Source organism: Colius striatus, chromosome 4 (genome assembly GCF_028858725.1).
Source record: "Colius striatus isolate bColStr4 chromosome 4, bColStr4.1.hap1, whole genome shotgun sequence".
Lineage (NCBI taxonomy): Eukaryota > Metazoa > Chordata > Aves > Coliiformes > Coliidae > Colius > Colius striatus.
Genome location: NC_084762.1, coordinates 53,799,053 through 53,819,084, shown reverse-complemented (window position 1 = coordinate 53,819,084; position 20,032 = coordinate 53,799,053). Strand labels below are relative to the sequence as shown.

General features: G+C 37.2%; 1 protein-coding gene across 1 annotated transcript in view; it reads right to left on the bottom strand.

Moving 5' to 3' along the window:
• Positions 1–299: 299 nt before the first annotated feature.
• UBE2V2 (ubiquitin conjugating enzyme E2 V2) overlaps positions 300–20,032 on the bottom strand; it is a 31,209-nt gene continuing 11,476 nt past the window's right edge. The window contains exons 2-4 of the mRNA XM_061995642.1: positions 11,748–11,893; positions 9,562–9,687; positions 300–2,423 (exon numbers count right to left, since the gene is read on the bottom strand). Of these exons, the coding sequence (XP_061851626.1) occupies positions 2,277–2,423; positions 9,562–9,687; positions 11,748–11,893 (419 nt within the window). The 3' untranslated portion in view covers positions 300–2,276. The remainder of the gene's footprint in view (positions 2,424–9,561; positions 9,688–11,747; positions 11,894–20,032) is intronic.

The window sequence follows — 20,032 nt, the reverse complement described above, 5'->3', positions numbered from 1 at the left end:
ATCACGCCACATACCCTGGTGACAGAGATCAGGTCAACTCCCTTCAACACTTCTTTTTATAATTCTGCAGAACGTATCTGTGTACAGCTGGATCTGCAGATTTTCACAGATACAATGGTTAGAGCGTAGGGAAGAAGAAACAACTGTTACAGGATCTATTTGAACCCCATATAAACAAGTGAATAACCAGCCCTTTTTCATGCTCTGTAGTCAGTCTCCTAAATTATGTTACCAATCATATTTTCATTCTCTCAAAAGTTTATGCCGAAATCTTCCCACAAATTCACATCTCAGAACCGCATTGTTCCATTACTTTAATTGATTAAATATATATTAGCACTGTTACTGTAGGAAAAAAAGATTTAATGGCATCAAAATCATTCAAACTAAATCAAATAAGAAAATGTTGAAATGCACTTCAGCCAAACAGTCACAAATGATATATTATATAAATACAGACAGGAGGTAGCTGGCAGCTACAAATCCACCAATTCTGGAAGTGTCCAATTTGTCTAAAAAGCATACACTGACAAATACTGATTAAACCCTTCCATTAAAAAAACCCCGCCGAGTTTATTGCTTTTAAAGGTTCATTCTTTACACCAGAAATAGGCAAAGTCATATCAAAGAGAGTTACCTGGCTGTTGATGGCTTTTGATTATATTCACTTTTTCAAAAGAGCCACTAAATGAAATTTTAAATGCAAATAGCTGACTGGCTCCCAGTGTTACATGTTCTCACCAAAACAAGCCAAGGCTTGCATTTTCCAAGAGGCAGGGGGTCAGGGAAAGAAGGTATAATCTCCAAAAGGATAGCATTAACTACTTTCCTAAGAGAAACCAGTTAGAACTAAAACCAGTGATCCCACCAGACAGAATACATTGAAAAAAACAGACCTGCAATTGCAGGAGAGGCAGAAAGCATCCTAGCTATGAAGACAGTGGTGTCATGGCATATGATACATGGAATGTAGATGGAAATATAGCCAATTCGTGCCACAGGTGTAATTTTTATTAAAGGTTCCTGAAATGTCTTTTTTGTGTGTTTCAGAAAAGGCAAAAGTGGAACAGACAAGAAAAAAAAAGGCAAGAAACAGTAAAAAAAGATGCAAGAAAGGAAGAGTCAAGGCAGTAACTGCAGAAGCAAGACAAAGGATGGAGAAGTAGGATAGACTTCAGCAATGTGGTCTGAAAACTGCTTAAAGGTCACGTAAGCAAAGTAAAAGTTATGCTCATTTCTCAGAAGAATATGGAAGGCAAGTGAAGGGGAGATGGGGAGGCAAGTTTTCTGTTTTTATTTTGCAATTGGTTTGGGTTTTTTTTAAACATATACACACAGTGCAAGCCTGTCTAAAAAAGTGGTACAGACGACAGAACTTACTCCTCTGCAACAAACGGAATACCTTGACCTCTCAAGTAAACCAAGCATACAAAAGTGGCAAGAATAAAAGGTGCATGTAAAAACCAACAGCAACATTATGTTTGGCTTTCCACTACTTCTGCAAGTTTCTGTACATATATTACTATTATAGAAATGGCACAGCCTCAGACACTTTCCACATTTTATTTACATTTTAAGACTAACTTTAATCTCAATCACATATCCATACATTTCCTTTTGTTTCACTAAAACTTAAATGCATGGTTTATTAGAACAAAGACTGTAAACAAATATTTGCCATGTCCGATACATGTAACACACAGGAGCTGCTTAACAGAAATCAGTTCCCCCATTTTATAAATACAGGTATCAAAACAATCCTGAACATACTTTGTGACACTACTAGTAGTCGGCACCCACACCCTTGCAAAATTAAACAAGATGAGCAACGGTATTCACTGTACCTGCTACTTGAAAACAAATTTTAACTGCAGCTCTTTTACTAAGCAAGATGGATAAAGCATGCCATTTATATTTTGCCTTCTCAAGAGATTATTTTCAGAAACATATATTATTCCACAGCAATCTGACACTTCCTGTCATGCTTTCATCTTGTAAAACCTGAATTCCAATTTTAGGCTACTTCAGGCTTATGCTTAAATGACAGTGCCTTGGTAAGAGAAAAAAAAAATAAAATTGTGCTGCCTTTTTCTCCCATAGTGCCTGAAAACATATTGGGCATACATATATTATATATATTCTTACAAATGTCCAGGTCATGTATACCAGCTGAAATTCTTTTAATGTGTGGGTGTTTGCATTGTGAGATTTAATCAAGACATTAACATGAGTAGAAGGTTGTTGTTTTAAGACAGAAGTTTGAGAATCAGCTAAAATTAATTGTTGTAAGTTTGTCCCTCTGGAGGTTGTGGAAGCTTCATATTTTCTTTGGACATCATTAGACGTCTTAGCTCTTGAAGTACAACTTTAATGCTATAAGAATTTTGCCATTTTGCTAACACTGGTATGCTCCGTGCATCCACCTGGAAAAAGAAGAGAGAGTTGTAAGTTACGACAAAATACAGAATCACTACATAAATAACTACCATTGACCTAACTGTTCTAAGAAATGGTCTGAGCATTCCCTGACACTTTCTCTGTGGCATAAAGTCCCCATGTTCATGAAATGTTTTAATCATATACTTACACACAGATACAGATTCTGCAATGAAATCCATGCAGGTTGACCGTTCCATTTGTGCTGAGACTAATACTAGTAATAAGGAAAGGGGAGGGAAAGGGGGGAGGAGAAGATCGACAAACCATTCACTGCAAAACTGGAGCTGTATTTTGTAAAATTGTTTCAAATTACCCCCAAAAAGAAAATGTAATCAATTTTCTCACGCCAACATATACACTTGGGTTTTCCTCAGTTCTTTAAAAGAACCTGCAACACAGGAGTCCATAGAATACCTTCCTAAAGGAAAGTTTCCCTTGTCTTTCCCTTGCTACAAGTATCATTGATGATTTATTTCACATTGACACTACATGACACCTCTTGCACATCAAGAGTCACTATGTATACTAAGAAATGGCTTGAAATAACCAATTTATAATCGGTTTGGACATTTCTTAGTTCTTTGTATCCTTCTTACAGTAAGTCATCTTATGGAGCCATGAAGATTACTGTACATCACTTACCAATTTGAATATGAACTGAAAGGAAAGGACATGGGACTTCTCCTATGCGTTTATAAAACCTGTGGGACAATTTACACAATTATATTATAACAGGGAGGTTTCCATAGGAAAGTCAGCAATTGAAAGTCAGCTTGGGAATTGTTTTGGCAGCCGGTTAAGTCTTGGCCACCCAGCCCCTGCAATAAGGAATTTAAGATGACAGAGGGACCTACACCTGTGCAACTGCAAAGCAGGCCCTTAGGCAGGAGTAGGACTATTGCATGCTACTGAAGTGCATTTGGCAGAGCAGCACAGGCAACCCACATGGCTATAAAAGTGCTGGAAACCACTGCTCTATGATTAAGGCAGCATAAAACATCAAGAAGTTTCTTATCTTAATTAGGACAAACTGAAAGAGAAAACAACACTGGAATCAGAAATAAGAATGTTAACATAGACATTTTATTTCTAAATTGTTCAGAACATCAGATCAGACGAAGTCTTTTTGCAGGAGGAAACTGAAGCCAAGCTCTAACAATATGCTGCCTTGCACGGCAATACTAACCCAAGAAACTTCTGCTTTGTCTCACTAAACACTTGTTCCCTTAACAATGCTATTGCCTAACAGCTCAGGTGAACTATGACATGGATGTGGAGCTACCTTCTGTCCTGAACTGATAGAACCCCATAGTTTAAAAAAACACCTTGGAAATAAGTCCTTAAGCAGGACCCTTGATCCAATTCATAACTCAACACTCCAAGCATTTCTCTTCACACAAATAACATTCTGCTCAACTGGGAACCCCTTAGAAGTCAGCAAAACTGCCAAACCACATCAAACCACAGAATAAAAGGCAGTCAGATTACTTAATAATTATTGCAAACAGTAATGAAATAGGAAGAAAAAGAGCTTTAAGGGCTCCATTCTGCAGCACAGATAAGTTCCATTATGCAGCAACATCATAACAGTTTAAAATACATAAGTATATAAGCCAATGCAGAAAGGTTTTGAAAGTAACACTGGTCAGACCATCACTGTAATCCTTAGACTACTACAACTTCTTTTTTAAAGAGGTATTTGGTTTAACGTGGTAGATAAGAGGCAATATTAGAGCAGAATATTTTTTGCAATTGGAAAACTGCTTCTCTTTTCTTAAGAAGGATACTATTAGATAAAGCCACATGTGAGTGAAAGGGAAATTCTGGATCACTTGTGTTACCAAGTGGAAGTTTAAGTAAGGCATCATTTACCCTGAATCTTTGTTAGGAGGTACCAAGCTCTTGCAGGGCTCTTCCTCTCCAGTCCTTCTAGTTAAGATTAAAGAAGGACACTTCAAGAATTTCTATCCAATGAGCTAGATCAAGCAAACTAGGAACAGCTTGAAATAATTTTAAAATTTAGCATAGTATCACACTACTCAAAATTGTTCTCTGTATAGAAAGTGACATGAAAAATGCATGGGACCACCATATTTCCTCATGGGGTCCTACAGAAATAAGGAAAACTTTATGGTGGTTAGGTATCATGGTAACAGAAGAAAAAAGGGATCAAATCCCATGTTCACTTAGCATATAGCTGCAGATGTTTAAGAGCTTATTTTCCCTCTCTCACACACAGACACAATTATTTACATTTGTTAATACCTTTCTGCAGTTAACCTGACATCCTCTTCAATCTAGCAAAACAGAACAAAATATGAGAATACTCCCTGAATGCTTTGGTATAAGTCTTTTGGCAGATCAGCAGTTTAAAAAACTTCCTGAATCACAGTACTTTCTACTGACATAACTGAGAAGAGATCACATTACATGTCACTGACCTACAAAAAAAACCAAACACAACCCAATAATCTCCATGAGGAAAATGAGAGATGGGGAAAGAAGTCACGGTAAACAACTATCAGGGACCAAGTAATGGTTGCAACAGAAGATTCCCAACCAGATTTGCACTTGGAGGTGGAAGCCCATATGATCACTACGATCATAAGTAATTTTAGAAGATCACTGGTAAGTCAACATGGATAAGAAGAAAAAGGCAGGTTTAGATTTTGGTAGGTTTGGGAAAGTAAATTATTATAATTATCTGTCCAGACAAAGACTGGGTTAGTAAAAAACGGCTGGAAACGCAGCTGCTCTAAGACTCCCTGACTACTCAAATTAATGTTTCTCTTCAACCTGGCAATTCTGCTTTTATATCATCTTCTTTCTCCTTGCTCCTACTCAACTTTGCCATTTTAGGCTCTCTCAAGTCTGCAGATCTGCCTCAATTATAGCACATAACAGTCAGTCACCAGTGTTGTTAAAACAATGCAATTCTACTCACACTGGCTGTACTGGAATACGAGACCCAATCACTTAAAAGTAAGCTACTCCAGCTTTCCTTCTTGGCTGAGAATCTTTGCTGACAAACTCACACACTACAAACTCCATTTCAACAATGTTAAGAATGTCTTCTGAGTAAAGACTGCTGCAACATGACATTTTCATGGCTATTTAATGTCTTTTCTGCAAGTCACCAACTTGTTTCATGACATCTTGCAGCAGTAAAGACTTTGGCTCAGATTGTTTTATGCATTGCAGAATTTATTTCCAAGTCAGAGCACAAGAAATTCACTTTATGAAGAGCAACAAGACACTTAGAAAAACAACAAAATTCTCAAATCACACAAAAGCATTAGGTAATACTCAAGTACACACCCTGGGACACAGAGAGAAAGTTTAAGGTCACATCAAAGTTACTAAAGTTGAAAACATCAATCTGAATACTATTTTATTCTAGGGGTATACCACTGTAAATCCTTAAACAACAGCAAGAGAAGCAATATGTATAACACATGTTTTTTTCCAAACTATTGAAATGAAAGCAATTTCACACAATGGTGCAAAGTATTCCGTTTTTGTAACATTGCCAATATCTTAACTGTAAAAAACAGCTAACTGCTTAGTTGTCCTAGCTGAATCCCAAGTGGCAACTAAACATCACGCAGGCGCTCAGTCCTTCCCCTGCCCCACCAAAGTAGTAAAACTCCTAAGAATGGTTTAATAATTGAAATAAATATAATAATAACAATAATGAAGATAATACAAGAGAGAAATAAAACCCAAGAAAAGACAAGTGATGTACAATGACACCTGTTAACCGAAGCCTGAGAAGAAACTGCCTCTCCCCACTAAGTTTCCCTAGTTTATACTCCAGGCATGATGTACCATGGTATGGAATAGCCTTTTGTCTGGTTCAGGTCAGCTCTCCTGGACATTCTCCCTCTCAGATTCTTGTGCACCTCCTTGCTGGCAGAGCATATGAAACTGGAAAAATCCTTGCCTTAGGGTAAGTTCTACCTAGCAACAACTAAAATCAGCATGTTATCAACATTATTCTCACACTAAATTCAAAACACAGCACTGTACCAGCTACTAAGAAGAAAATTAACTCTGTCCCTGCTGAAACCAGGACAGTCTACAATATACATACTCAAAGCAATAATTGCACAATACTTTACAGGTTTATATATGCAGAGTCCCAAGTGAGCTTAAAAGAAACAAATACATCCACCACAGAAGTGACTGCAAATCCTACAAGAAAGACTGCTGAAGAACACTCCCACAGATGCAAAAATCAGACATACTCAAAATACCATGGGGAAATAAACAGCACATCAGAATCTGTGTTTTTTCAACACATGGTACACATCTCCAAGAGAAAAGACTCCACAGCATTAAAAATGATTATTTAAACATAGTTTTACAACAGCGATGGCATTAACACAAAAGGCACTTTGTCCATCCCTACATAAGTTCTTGGACTAGCTTTTCCAAACTTAGTATCCTAATTCTGTGAACAGACACGGCAGCTTCATAGGCAAATTTAAAAGCAAAAAACCACAAAAAACTAACTTGCAAATAAGAAAGGTAATTTAACAGGGTGAGTCAGAGCACCTGAGTTTAGTCTTGGAGATACAATATTCCTAAAGTAGCCCTCTCCTGTCCTGCACTAAAACAGCAATCTCTGGGATGCCTAAAGAAATGCTACTGATGGAAAAGTTACTTAAAAGCAAAACTCCTCTCAGAACAATCAAACTGACCTTTTGTCAATAAATTTGAGAGTATCAATATACTAATTACACACATGCATTTTTCACTCAAAGCTTAAAATTACTTACAATTCAAGAAGGTTCAGAACCACTGCCAACATGGCAGTATAAGACTAGTTTCCTTAGGCGCCAGTGAACTCTAACACATGTCTATCTCCCTGCTCCACCATTCCTACTCCAACTCAACAGAAATTACCACCCTCTAAATTCATGCTGAGGGCCTTGCTTTTCCTCAAGTGTTAACTGGCATACTTCTCCTATAAAGTGTACATTAACAAAGTTACAAATGTTTTGAATAACATGATACTCAACACTGCTATGAGGTACAATTTCAGCTCTCTTCTGCAAGTCCTCAACTTTTTCAGGACATCTATAAGCAATGTGACCCCAAGTTGGCCACACATCAAAAACCCATGGTGCCTGCAGAGGCATAGATAGTAGAGCTAGCCTAAGATGAAACCCTGTCATTCATTAAAAGAATGCAGCAAATCACTTATGATCTCCTAAATGAAAGATGATCAGAAAGTGGGAGAGCAATTTGAAAGAAACAAGAAGCAACTAAAACTGGAAGCTGCAATGCTAACTGTTCCAGAATGCCAAACGTGCCCCCAGTTTATCTGGCAGGTTCTAAAGCACAACTCCAGTGACCACAATGGCAAAATAAGCTAAAATGCAAAACACCAGGACAACAGGCACTTTACATAGAAATTACACAATAAATGTGTTTGAAATTCATTACTTGTGAAAACTGCTTCCATTAAAAATGCTATCTACTATTACTTAAATCAATTTTAAAAATAGGTTATCTTTCTTAAGATCAGTTGGTGAAAAACTGAACGTTTTGTATAAGCTTATAAACTTATTAAAATCGAGCTTTTCTGTAGCAATGGGTGGATTTTAACAGTTTTAAAACAAATAGGCAGATCTCCTGTCACAGTATTCACTCTGTTCCTCAGCAAGCTGAGGGAGTGTAGACTTCTACAAACAAAAGCTCAAGTTGACTGTCTGGGTAAACATGAGCTTTCAAGCCCTGCAGGTCTGAGATTCTGTGATTCCGAAACCAACACCTATACTCTCAGGCATGCACAGATGAAGCAATGAGACCATACTTCTTTATTGATTCAGAATAATATATGTTACTAGGGTATGAAAATAGTATTGTAAACATACCAAAATCTCTGCTGTATTCCAGATTGACAGCCTTTGCTAGTCACAACCATTTTAATACGCATATATCCTTAGGCAAAAAGCCATAGTCTTGATAAAAGGCAACAATTAGTTTGTTGATAGCATATTTTAATAAAATCTTCACGAAGAGTATAATCATTGGCTACACAAATATAATTTCTAAAGATCAACCAGTGCACTACCCTACCACCTACAACAGCTCGAATGAACCTCTGAGAACCTCTCCCTCCGCTACACTCATTGCGACACATTTCAACCCAGTTAGTATACAAATACAAGTCCATCTTTCTTTTAAATCATGCAAATTATCTAAAATCTAATGCTCTCTGACCCATCTTTAAGTATTACCTTAACTCATTTAAGTATTACTTGGTTTTCACTAAAGACAAGCATACAGTAACATCATCCTTGTCTCCGTGCATATCCTGCTGATACATGCATATACCACTGTAAATGCAAGGCAGCTCACACCTGCTTTCACTGGCAATGGGGTACCTCAGACCTAAAGTACCTGGTGAACAACGGAGTAACAAAATTGCTCGAGCTGCTGTCAAGCTCCAGCTGGGCAGCTCAAGCTGCTCCCACTCTAACTGCAGGATCAATGAAAGTAACTTACTGAAAATTCACCTTCAAAATGAAAGTGATTACCACCTGTATCAAAAGATCTTAAGAATAAGGCTCAGTACTTAGAATAACCTCGTACTTGAATAAACTCAGTATAAAGAAAATAGAGATTAAATACACTAATTCATTACAGTTGAGTTACTACATCCAGAGTGAAATTCATAAAGAAGAACCTACATTTTTAATTTACGGAAACATCAGACAAAGTTTGTAATACTCTTGTTACAGTGTGAATCTAATTCCCTTTTATAAGAGTATTACAAGGGAAATATCTACAGACAGTTAAAACACTTTTTTTCCTGTTGAAAACTATGAATGTCAGCTTCATTGAATGTCAGCTTCATTTAAAAGAAACAATTGTTTCAATATAATAAATAACACTTGTCTCATTGATAATCTACTATGAACCACTAACACACTGTAAAAACCTAAGATTTGTAGTAGTAAGCAACCAAAATGTGATTTAAATCAAGTACTTATTATATAAAAATTAAATATCAAAGCTCTGTCCAACATGCACATTCTTCACCTGGGTTTTTCACAGAAATAACTTACAGTACAGATTAACAACATGGTTCATCTTACCATTTCAACTTACCATTCCATTGGAATTATTTATTCCATTCATATTAATTTTAGTTACAAATCTAACTGTAGGAGGTGCTTCTGGATATTTAGGTCCACATTCTACTTTCAGACTGTATATTCTGTTTTCATAGTTTGTCTAGAAAGCAAAAAGACAGACTAATGCATCTTACTGAAAGCTGAATATTAATAAATTTTAAAAGTAAAGGCAAAAGGAATAAAGGTTAAGAAATAATAAACAGTTATAAACTTATTCATATTAGATGACAATTGACAGCCTTGGATTACTGACTAATAATCCACTGGTTTGATTATCTTGATTAATACATATAAATTACATTACTTATTGAGTATACCATACAGAAGTTTTAACAGAATAAAAAACTTGTTCTAATTCACATCTACCTTATCTTTCCTACCCTCTTGCACTCCTACAACAACTTTGGCCCAGTAAAGAGCAGAGAGAAAAATCAATAATCTTTAGGAAAATTACCACTTTCCTATCCAGCTGGCTTCTGAATTTTGTTCAAGTTTTTCAAGTCACTGTTTTACTGCAAGCCAAGCACCCCTGGCCAGCTCCCCAAAAAGTCTAAAATCCCATTTTTGGGGGTCAGAAAAATGTTTCCTTTAAGACAAAATAAATCTTATTCTCCTCTCTCTATGTTGCTTCACTTTTCATGTAAAACAAGGAAGGAAAAAAAAAACAATTGAGAAGCAAATTTTGTACAGATCTAGGGAAGCCAAATATGTAAAGAACTTCATGCTGCAGACAGTATTAGCAGTTTTCTACTTAACTGCACACTATGTAAATCAGTCAATTCCAAAAACACTCATCTTCTACAAATCCTGAAACTGGATACACAATTCTTCTCAAGGTACCACCACTGGCTCAAGAAGTAGTGGCTTTCACTTTCTATAATCACAACATACTGCAAGTCATTCTATCGGCAAGACTGCGCGTCCCTGAAATAGTCCAAGATATTACTTGCATGAACTCTTTTGTAAAGAAAATAAAATTACAGCAATATAAATTGATCAGAATTTAAAGCATATCCCTGGTTGGTTTTCTGGTTTGTTGGTTTTGTTTGGTTGGTTGCTGCATTTTTTAAATGGGCTCTTACACAACAATGACTCCTTTCAAAGATGTGTTAGGAGTCTATCTTAGGTTGAACCAGAAACCAGTCACAGGCAGTTCTGGAGGCTGCTTGGAGTCAGAGAGACTCTACTGTCATTAGCTCAAATTTGCAAGTTCTTTTCAAAACCCGTAAGGTGACAAACTTTATTCAAAATGTATTCCAATCCTGTGATTCCACAGAAGTACTATCCAAAGCATATTGTCATTACGCTTATGTTTTAAATTGCTTCTCTCTCAAATGCACCTAAATCCTGGGAGCCAGCACAGACGTTTAAAAGAGTCTGTTGCAAGTTGCAACTAACTTTGGCTTCACAAAGGAGCTTAAATGACATTGAATTACTCTGGAACTCTGATACTCTGAGAGACATACTTTTCACTGAGACCAAGTTCTCACCTCAGTTCTTGTCTTGCATAGTTCTTACAATAAGCCCTGCAGCACCAAAGGACACACAAGATAGTAAGCGCATGTTGATGTGTCTCTGAAGACACAAGAGATGATTACTTCTCTTGCACTCTAGATTACATTCGACAGAACTTAAAAGGGCAGAAGGATTTTAACTCTTTCACCTTATTAGAGGCAATTAAAAACCACTTGGTCTTTAGGTATGATGCAATCAAAATACATAAACTGCTACATTGAAAGACTATTGGATACAACCCATGAAAGATGAAAATATATTGCCAGTTACTACAGAATTTAAATTACTAGGCACATATGATCAGCGTTGGAAAGACAGTTACCCTGTTTACTGTACTATCACTGTACACTTATGTGTAGTAGTGGTAGGAATACAGACTGAATATATTCCTAACTTCACACTAAGTCCTCAATCATAACTGGCTTATACAAATAGCTGCAAAAACACATACTAGGGGAGGCTAGACTGAAAACACTAACACACCAGGAAGTGATGAATTCTCACATGAATAAACAGTGCTTCTACAACTTCATATATTAAATTTTAACTCACTTCTTTACATTGTAGCAAATTAACTTTTTCTTTTCTCCGTTTTGTATTGCCTACAAACTTCAGAAAAAAGAAGTCTTAATTCATCACACTTACTCTTGGTGGCCCAATAATCATTCCTGTCCACCTGGTGAGTGTCATATCTTCATCATCTTCAAGGCCCCAGCTTACTGTACCGTCACCTACTCCTTTCTGTCCCTCTTCAAGTTCTTCCAACAAGCGAAAATTACGAGGTACTTTAACTAGAGAAAAGAGAAGAATGTAATTAATACTGCTCACACTACAGAAAATGTAAACAATGTCCATGCCTTTATATGTTATGGGCTAGCAACTGCTGTAGATACTTTCAAAGACCAACAAATATTTCCTGCACTAATTTATTTAGCACTCAAATTGTTCTGAGGCAACTAACCATTCATTGGAAGCTAGTTACTACCAAGTGATAGCCATACAAACTATAAAAGAGAAAATAAGACAGTACTTTTTAAATTTGAGATTACTTAATTCAGATTCTCTTCCTCAAGCACAGTGCTGTTCTGAGACAGTGTATTTCAAAATCAATTGTCTTTCAAGTTCTACTTAACTAGAACCCACAGAAAATTGAAATAGCAAATTCCCCTCAAAAAAAAAATCAAGAATGCAACATTTAACACAAATTATATTAATAAGTATAAACTGTATGAGAAAGATTGAAATATTTTCATTTATTTTTTCTTTTTTAAAAAAGAACACTTTACTATCTGAAAACAAATTGAAAATCAAGTCTTTTTTAATCTAGTGGTTATTATTCACACTTAAAGGGAAATAAAAAGCACAGAAACATTGGTTAAGTTCCTAGAGATAATACCATATTCACCATATGTGTGTCCAGCAGGAAGGGAGGTTCTCCTCCCCCTCCACTCTGCCCTGGTGAGGCCTCATCTGGAGTACTGTGTCCAGTTCTGGGCTGTCCAGTGCAGGGCCACTAAGATGATCAGGGGACTGGAGTATCTTTCCAATGAGGAAAGGATGTGTGTGGGATCTATGACTGTTCAGCCTGGAGGAGACTAAGGGGTGACCTCATTAATACTTACAAGTATTTCAAAGGTGTATATCAGGAGGATGGGGCGGTACTTTTTTTCTGTAGTGTCCAGTGATAGGACAAGGGGTAATGGACATATGCTGGAATACAAAAAGTTCCACTTAAACTTAAGAAAAAAACTACTTCACTGCAAGAGTGATAGGGCCCTGGCATAGGCTGCCCAGGGAGGGTGTGAAGTCTTCTCTGAAGGTTTTCAAAACCCGCTTGGATGCGTTCCTGTGTGACTTGATCTAAGTGGACATGCTTTAGCAGAAGAGTGAGACTGGATGATCTTTAGATGTCTCTTCCAAATCCTACCATTCTGTGACAGAATATAAAGATGTATGGCCTCTAAAGAGAACCAAGTAATACTGACTTACTGATCTATAATTATTTGATTTTATTATTATGCATTAAATCAGGCAGCTACTGATAGGTATTAAACAAGGGGATGCTTAATTGCTTTACATCACAAAAGCTAAAATCGTGTCTCAGCACTGATGTAGGAAACAAAGTTAATTAACACTTGTGCGTGCAATCAAGGTATGCTTTTATTTTCAAATAAAACATGCACAATGATGTAGTAGCAATATTACAATACAATAAGACTTCAATATTCTTATAGCTGTTTATAGCTATCTATTTCTTTTTATAGATACTTACAGCCACAGTGTTTTCTGTGATTTTTACTAGAGATCCTTGTACTGAAAGGATCCAGGTACTCTATAAAACTAAAGCTCTAAGATTTGGTATATATAAAGTTGTTAATGACAAATAAAAATTAATAAGACTGAGAAAGACGCTGGTCAAAGAAAATGGTTTTTCGTATTAGTCACCAGGATTTCAGGTTTAACATTACCCTAGTTTGTAGTCCAAGGAGTGTTTATATGAAAAACTAAGACCAAAACTAAAGCATTTGATGATTTAGTCAATGCGTATGCTTATGAATTGGTATAGGTAAGTATACCCTTCAGCAACTACTACAATAGCTTATCTTACTTAGCTAATTAGGGTTTATCTCAAACTGTGTTTAAAACAATTATCTTTTTTTAAATAAACACAGACCAGGGAGAGGCTCCTAAAAATTGCATAAACTATTGTCTCCAAGTTCTTTACATTTCCAGAGAAAAGCATGAACAGTACAGTACCAGTGCAAGGAAATTAAATCATTTATGTATGGCCTTCTCCTTCCTTCCTGCTTTGATGTTGTCACTCATCTGAGCTCGTAACGAGCTACTCCAACTTGCTAACTGAACAGAAAAATATACATTTGAGTTAGTCTCCTGACAGTTTAACAAACCAGCCCAGCTCACAGAGATCTGACAAGTACTAGCATGAAAGTGCAGCCATTGCAGCAAAAACTCAGATAATCTCAATGGAAATATATGGTTTTAATGGAGTTTATAACTACTCTGGAAGCTTCTTTTGACAGATAAGAGTCTACATATGATTATCCACAAGTACTAACATAGTATATCAATAAGCAGTTCATTTCTCAGTACTAAATACTAGCATAGTTCAATTAATACTAGCACAGTATTGAGTAATCTCTTTTTAAAAGTTTCGATGAGACTCCCTTGCCCTTTCCTCTGGTCACATCCTGACTTGTTATCAGCATTAGATCTGTACATTTACATATTTAATTCAGTCTAGAGATGAAAACTGACAACCACGCTTCCATCACATTTAGAGCACAAGGTTTTTACTTATGCTCCAGATTCGTACACACTCTGGAATGGAGTCTGCAAGTAAAAGGCTAATGCTAACCTTTAAAAAAACCCAAACAAACCAATTTTATCAGGATAAACTACTAAACATATTGTTTTGCATCACATGACTGAATAGTTTCTAACTGGAAGTACATGGGGCCTCAAACAACAACAACAAAAAAAAAAACACAGACAACCTCCACTCCCAAAATCTATGTACTTTAGCATCCAATCATGTTAAACTTCTCCAGTGGCTTAAATTCTCTATTTCTCAGAATTCTTGCTCTGACTCCAAGACTTCTGATTTACAGTTTATTACTTAAAAAACACATAAAAGAGTAGCAAACAGGCTTTAAGTTTATTTCTGATGACCTACTATCACCTTTCGGTGCAGCTGAGATGATGTAACTGCTCATTGCCAGAAGAGAGTCTATACCTTCTCCCAAAACTATTTCTCTTGCACTAATCAGGATCCTGTATTAGCCAAACTGGTATAACCACTTAAAAAAACTGTTTTCACTTCAGGCAAAAATCAAATCCAACCACTTAATCAACTGAATTAACTCAGGAAGACCAACAAACACCAGAAGCTGACTGCTGAGTCTTCAGTGCCTTTGCAAAACCACATACGTGGGGAAAAGGGAGCTTTTTGTGGTAAAATGCCATTGCACTAGCTCAGTTGTACCAAAAATTGTACTCAATACCCAAAACTATAGCAGATAACAGTTACTAGAAAACAACAATGCCTTATGATGGGCTCTTCTGTGTTTGTCATATTTTTCCACTATGCTTCTACTAGTTTGTGCTCACTACTTCACTTAAGTGCCCAAAGGGAGCAGCAAAGGACTTCAGAAACCTCCAGAACATATCCAGAAGATTTAGATCTGCTCTGAAAAAGAGATTAAAACATCTGACAGCAAGAGCCAGGCTCTCCACACTAACATTCCTACTGGTGCTACAGTTAGGTAGCAAAACACTGCTTAGTGTTACTTTGTTCACTTCTGTAAACACATTCTGTTCCTTTATTTCTGGACAAGATCTTTTCATGTAATTCTGTCTTTAAAATTTGGACCACCTCTCCCATCCTATTTCCAAAGAGATACCCTGATTTGTCAACTGGCACCATCGGGGCAGAGTAACAAGTTGTGCATATCTTAATTATGAACATATACTAGAGCTTTTTGCACCAAAGGATTACCAGGACACTGTTTCCCAGCCTGCAAAAAAAAAAAAACACCCAAAAAAAGCCCCAAAAAAACCCACCACACAACAAACCAAAAAAGATCCTGTTTTTTTGCTTATATGTCCCTGGCATATATGGTTCATGTTTTATTCTCAATACTTCAAACTTCAATTGAAATCACTACTGAATGTTTTATTGGAAAGCCATTGTTGGCATACTTCTGAAAAATGACAGGGTCATTTTTCATTTAAAAAACAACCCTTACACCTTTATAATTACAGTCTTAAAAACTACCAGCAAAATGAACTGGAATTACATGCTAATGTTGTCCTGAGTGTCCACTCATGCCCTCACACATCATACTGCACTCTATATGTTTGTTTTGGTCATGCTTTATATAACACAAATCTACCTAGCTTGAAGAAGAGACTACATGTACATGATTGCACCTTCTTTCCAAATAACAACAGCAAGCACTTCTGTCTAGATCAGCTGATGGTCTGAATCTTTTGGAAATTAAGTTTGTGCTGTCTGGAACCCATGAAATAGTGAGATTTATTTTTTTTATTTTATACGAGAAGCAATCTAAATTGTCTATTAATGGCGCATACACAACTTGCAGTTTTGTCTCTAATCCAGATAATACAACTCATCAGACACTAAAAAATCTGAAATACTCTTTCATCATAGAATCATAGAATGGTAGGGGTTGGAAGGGACCTTTAGAGATCATCTAGTCCAACTCCCCTCCAGAAGCAGGTCAACCTAGATCAGGTTGCATAGGAACATGTCCAGGCGGGTCTTGAAGACCTCCAAGGAAAGAGATTCCACAACCCCTCTGAGCAGCCTGTGCCAGGGCTCCATCGCCCTCACAGGGAAATAGTTTTTTATTATATTTAAGTGGAACTTTTTGTGTTCCAGCTTCATCCCACCCCATTCCCCCTTGTCCTGTTGCTAGCTACTATAGAAAAAAGGGATGTCCCAACCTCCTGACACTCACCATTTAGATATTTATAAATGTTAGTAAGATCTCCCCTCAGTCTCCTCTTTTCTGGACTAAACAGCCCCAGTTCCTGCAGCCTTTCCTGGTATGAAAGATGTTTCAGTCCCCTGATCATCTTGGTGGCCCTCTCTGGACTCTCTCCAGCAGTTCCCTGTCCCTCTTGAGCTGAGGAGCCCAGAACTGGACACAGTACTCCAGATGATTAAGAATCAGTATTTCATTTACAGACTTTGGACAACGAAATCACATCCTTCTGTTCAAGTTTGCAGCTGATCAACAACAGAAGATTACAGAGACCACCCCCATTCTTCAGCTTACTGACAGTCTTAAGGTGTATATGGAACAAGCCTCTCACCACCATGGGCCTGACATTGTTCTCCCCAATCCCACCTGCTGATAGGACCGCTAACTGGCTTCAGACAAGTGCAGACAAGTTGGGTTTTTTACTTCCTGCAGCCGGCATCTTTCAGTTAAAAGCTCTCACTTTCAAGTGAAGGCAGTCAGGCAATTTTACCACCGTCAGAGCTGTAGGAGTGGTATACTCTACTCAGTAAGCTGTGATTAACGGCTAGATACAGCACTGCATCCAACACAGACATCTGCAATGATGGACCAAGGCTTTCCAAGTGAAAATATATCTGGGTTCATCAAGATTAAAAAATAAAACAAAAATAACCTCCCTCCCAACCTCTTTTTTGTTTATTTGCAAAGCTTACCTCCCCGTGGATTTTATGGAAAACACCTCACGCTCCCCAACACAGGAATTACCAAACAGCATTACCAAGTTTTCAGAACCATATTTTGCTTAAACAAAACAAACAACACCCACTCATGCTCACATATATCAATAGTTTTAAATTTAGGAGTTAAATCATGAAAATGGACTACAGAAATTGGTGTCTATCAGAACTCCACAAAATTAACAGTGAATTTAATACCTTGGAACAATAAGAAAAATAATAAAACCAAAATCAGTTTAAAAAATATGTAAATTAAGGGTCTACTTTCATACATATAGAGCTACTTCAGATATCACATGTAAGCTATGAAATAGAAGCAAGAAGTAAACAATCCCACAGTACAACTTAGAAGTTATAGTTATGCTTTTATCCAGAATCTGCACAACCTGAGAAAAAAAAACAACAAAAAAATCCAAAAAAACAAACCCCAAAAACCAAACAACGGAAAAAATAAGGACTCTTCAGTATCCTTTAGCAGGCAGAACAACTCTCACTGGAGCAGCAAAGGGGAACTGCCTGAATGGACCTTCTCTTGCTAGGTATGTCAAGACACAGTTCCACTGCTAGCTGGTAATGCCAGATCACCCACCAGTACAGAGATTTATTCTGTCTTGATGCTGATTATACAATTGCACTTACAGAAACAGCACACTAGCTACACTAAATCACATTTTTAAACAACATGAACACATTCCATCACAAACAGTTGCAAGCCCGAGCTTCCTCCAAGTTAAATGATGCTTTACCATTTAACAGGCAGGAGCAGGACAACCTACATTGTACTCCTCTCCTTGCCACTTAGGGTCCCTCTCTACAAGAACACTGAGGTGCTGGAGAGGATCCAGAGGCAGGCTACCAAGCTAGTAAAGGATTTGGAGCATATCTCACATGAGGAATGGCTGAGAGATCTGGGGCTGTTTAGCCTAGAGAAAGAAGGCTCAGCGGAGACCTCATCACTCCTTACAACTACCTGAAGGGAAGTTGTAGCAAGATGGAGGTTGGTCTGTTTTCCCTAGTAACAAGCAATAGAACAAGAGAAAATGGCCTCAAGTTGTGCCAGGGGAGGTTTAGGCTGGATATTAGGAGGAATTTCTTTACTGAAAGGGTCGTCAGGCATTGGAATGGGCTGCCCAGGGAAGTGGTGGAGTCACAGTCCCTGGAGGTGTTTAAGAGCCGGTTGGATGTTGTACTTAGGGAAATGGTCTCATGGTTGATAGGGCTGGGACAAAGGCTGGACTTGAAGATCCTAAAGGTGTCTTCCAGCCAAAACAATTCTATGATTCTATGAAAGGGAGTTGTTATCTTAATTTTTCATAGATTAGCCTACAGCCTAAAGTGTGAGGTTTTCTGTTCTATCCAAAACTATTTCTTAGTAATTATTGTCTATTACAATATCCATCTCAACATTCAGTTTCTCTTAAAATTTCCCTTAATTCTTTCCTTCAGTCACTGCTGAAAGTTACATCCATACCAGGAGCCTTTAACCATAATTATTCCAGCACACTCCATAGTGCCTGCCTGCATATTCCTCAACACAGGTGTAGGTCTCAATATGGACTGAGAAAGAAGTTTTATCAGTAAATTATACAAAAACACAGACAGGATACTGTCAGGGATGCTATTCCTCCTGATTGAAATAGCTATGGCAGGAAAAGTCTGCAGTATAAACAATTTTGATTGTGTAAGTAATCTTTTGCCCATTGACTTCCAGAAAACAGAAACTGAAAAAAAATATGTATGTATAAATTGGTAACAAAAACTCTCAAAGACCATTTAATAGCTTCAGGCTGGCAGAAAAATAAGTACTTTTTAACGACAGGGAAAGAAGTAGGGATGTCAGCCTTGCAAAGTCTAAGACGTAATACAAGCTCTCCTGGGGCAGGGAGGGGGAGAAATAAAAAATTCCAATGAGAAACATAGAAAAGAACAGGTTGCTTTCAGCCTGAACAATACAGAAGTCATCTTGCTCTGAACAAAATAAAGTAAGAAATTGAAATACTGTACTAACAACAATCGAGCACACACTCACAAAAAGAACATAAAACAACCAAAGCCTTAAATAACCCTGACATGGGCAATACAAACATACACGCAAACAGAGAAGAAAGGGCTAGGGCATGAGACATGCTAACATATTCTATTCAGGCTGCAATAAATATTCCTGTGGAAGTATATTTTTGGAAGACGATCTTCTCTGAAAAAAACCATTTTTTTTTAACCATGATCTATATCTTTGTTTTCCAGTTATCCTGCTCACATCACATACTCTTTTGCCTAGTAAAATATTCTTTGAATACTCACACACAAAAATGACTGACTTTCTGTCAAGAATCTACTATCAAGAAGTATTACCAGGTTTACTGTTATGAAAATGTAATTATCTGAAGCTAATCACAGTAACTTGGCTTCAAAAACCACAAAGTATTTCTAGTAACTTGCCTATTAAAGAAATTGGACACCGGACTGTTGTCTACAAAAGAACTCCATGGCTACTGTTAGGAGCGGAATGCAGCCATTCAATAGCAAATTACTTTTTTTGTTTTAAATCCAGAATACTACTACACACGTAATAAAAGCACTGTTTCAAATAACCAAGAAAGCAACATGATTCTTGTTCAAGGCAAGTTGACATTTTCAGTGAAAAGCAACACATTTTTTTTTTCCAGTAACTACGAAAGCATCCAGC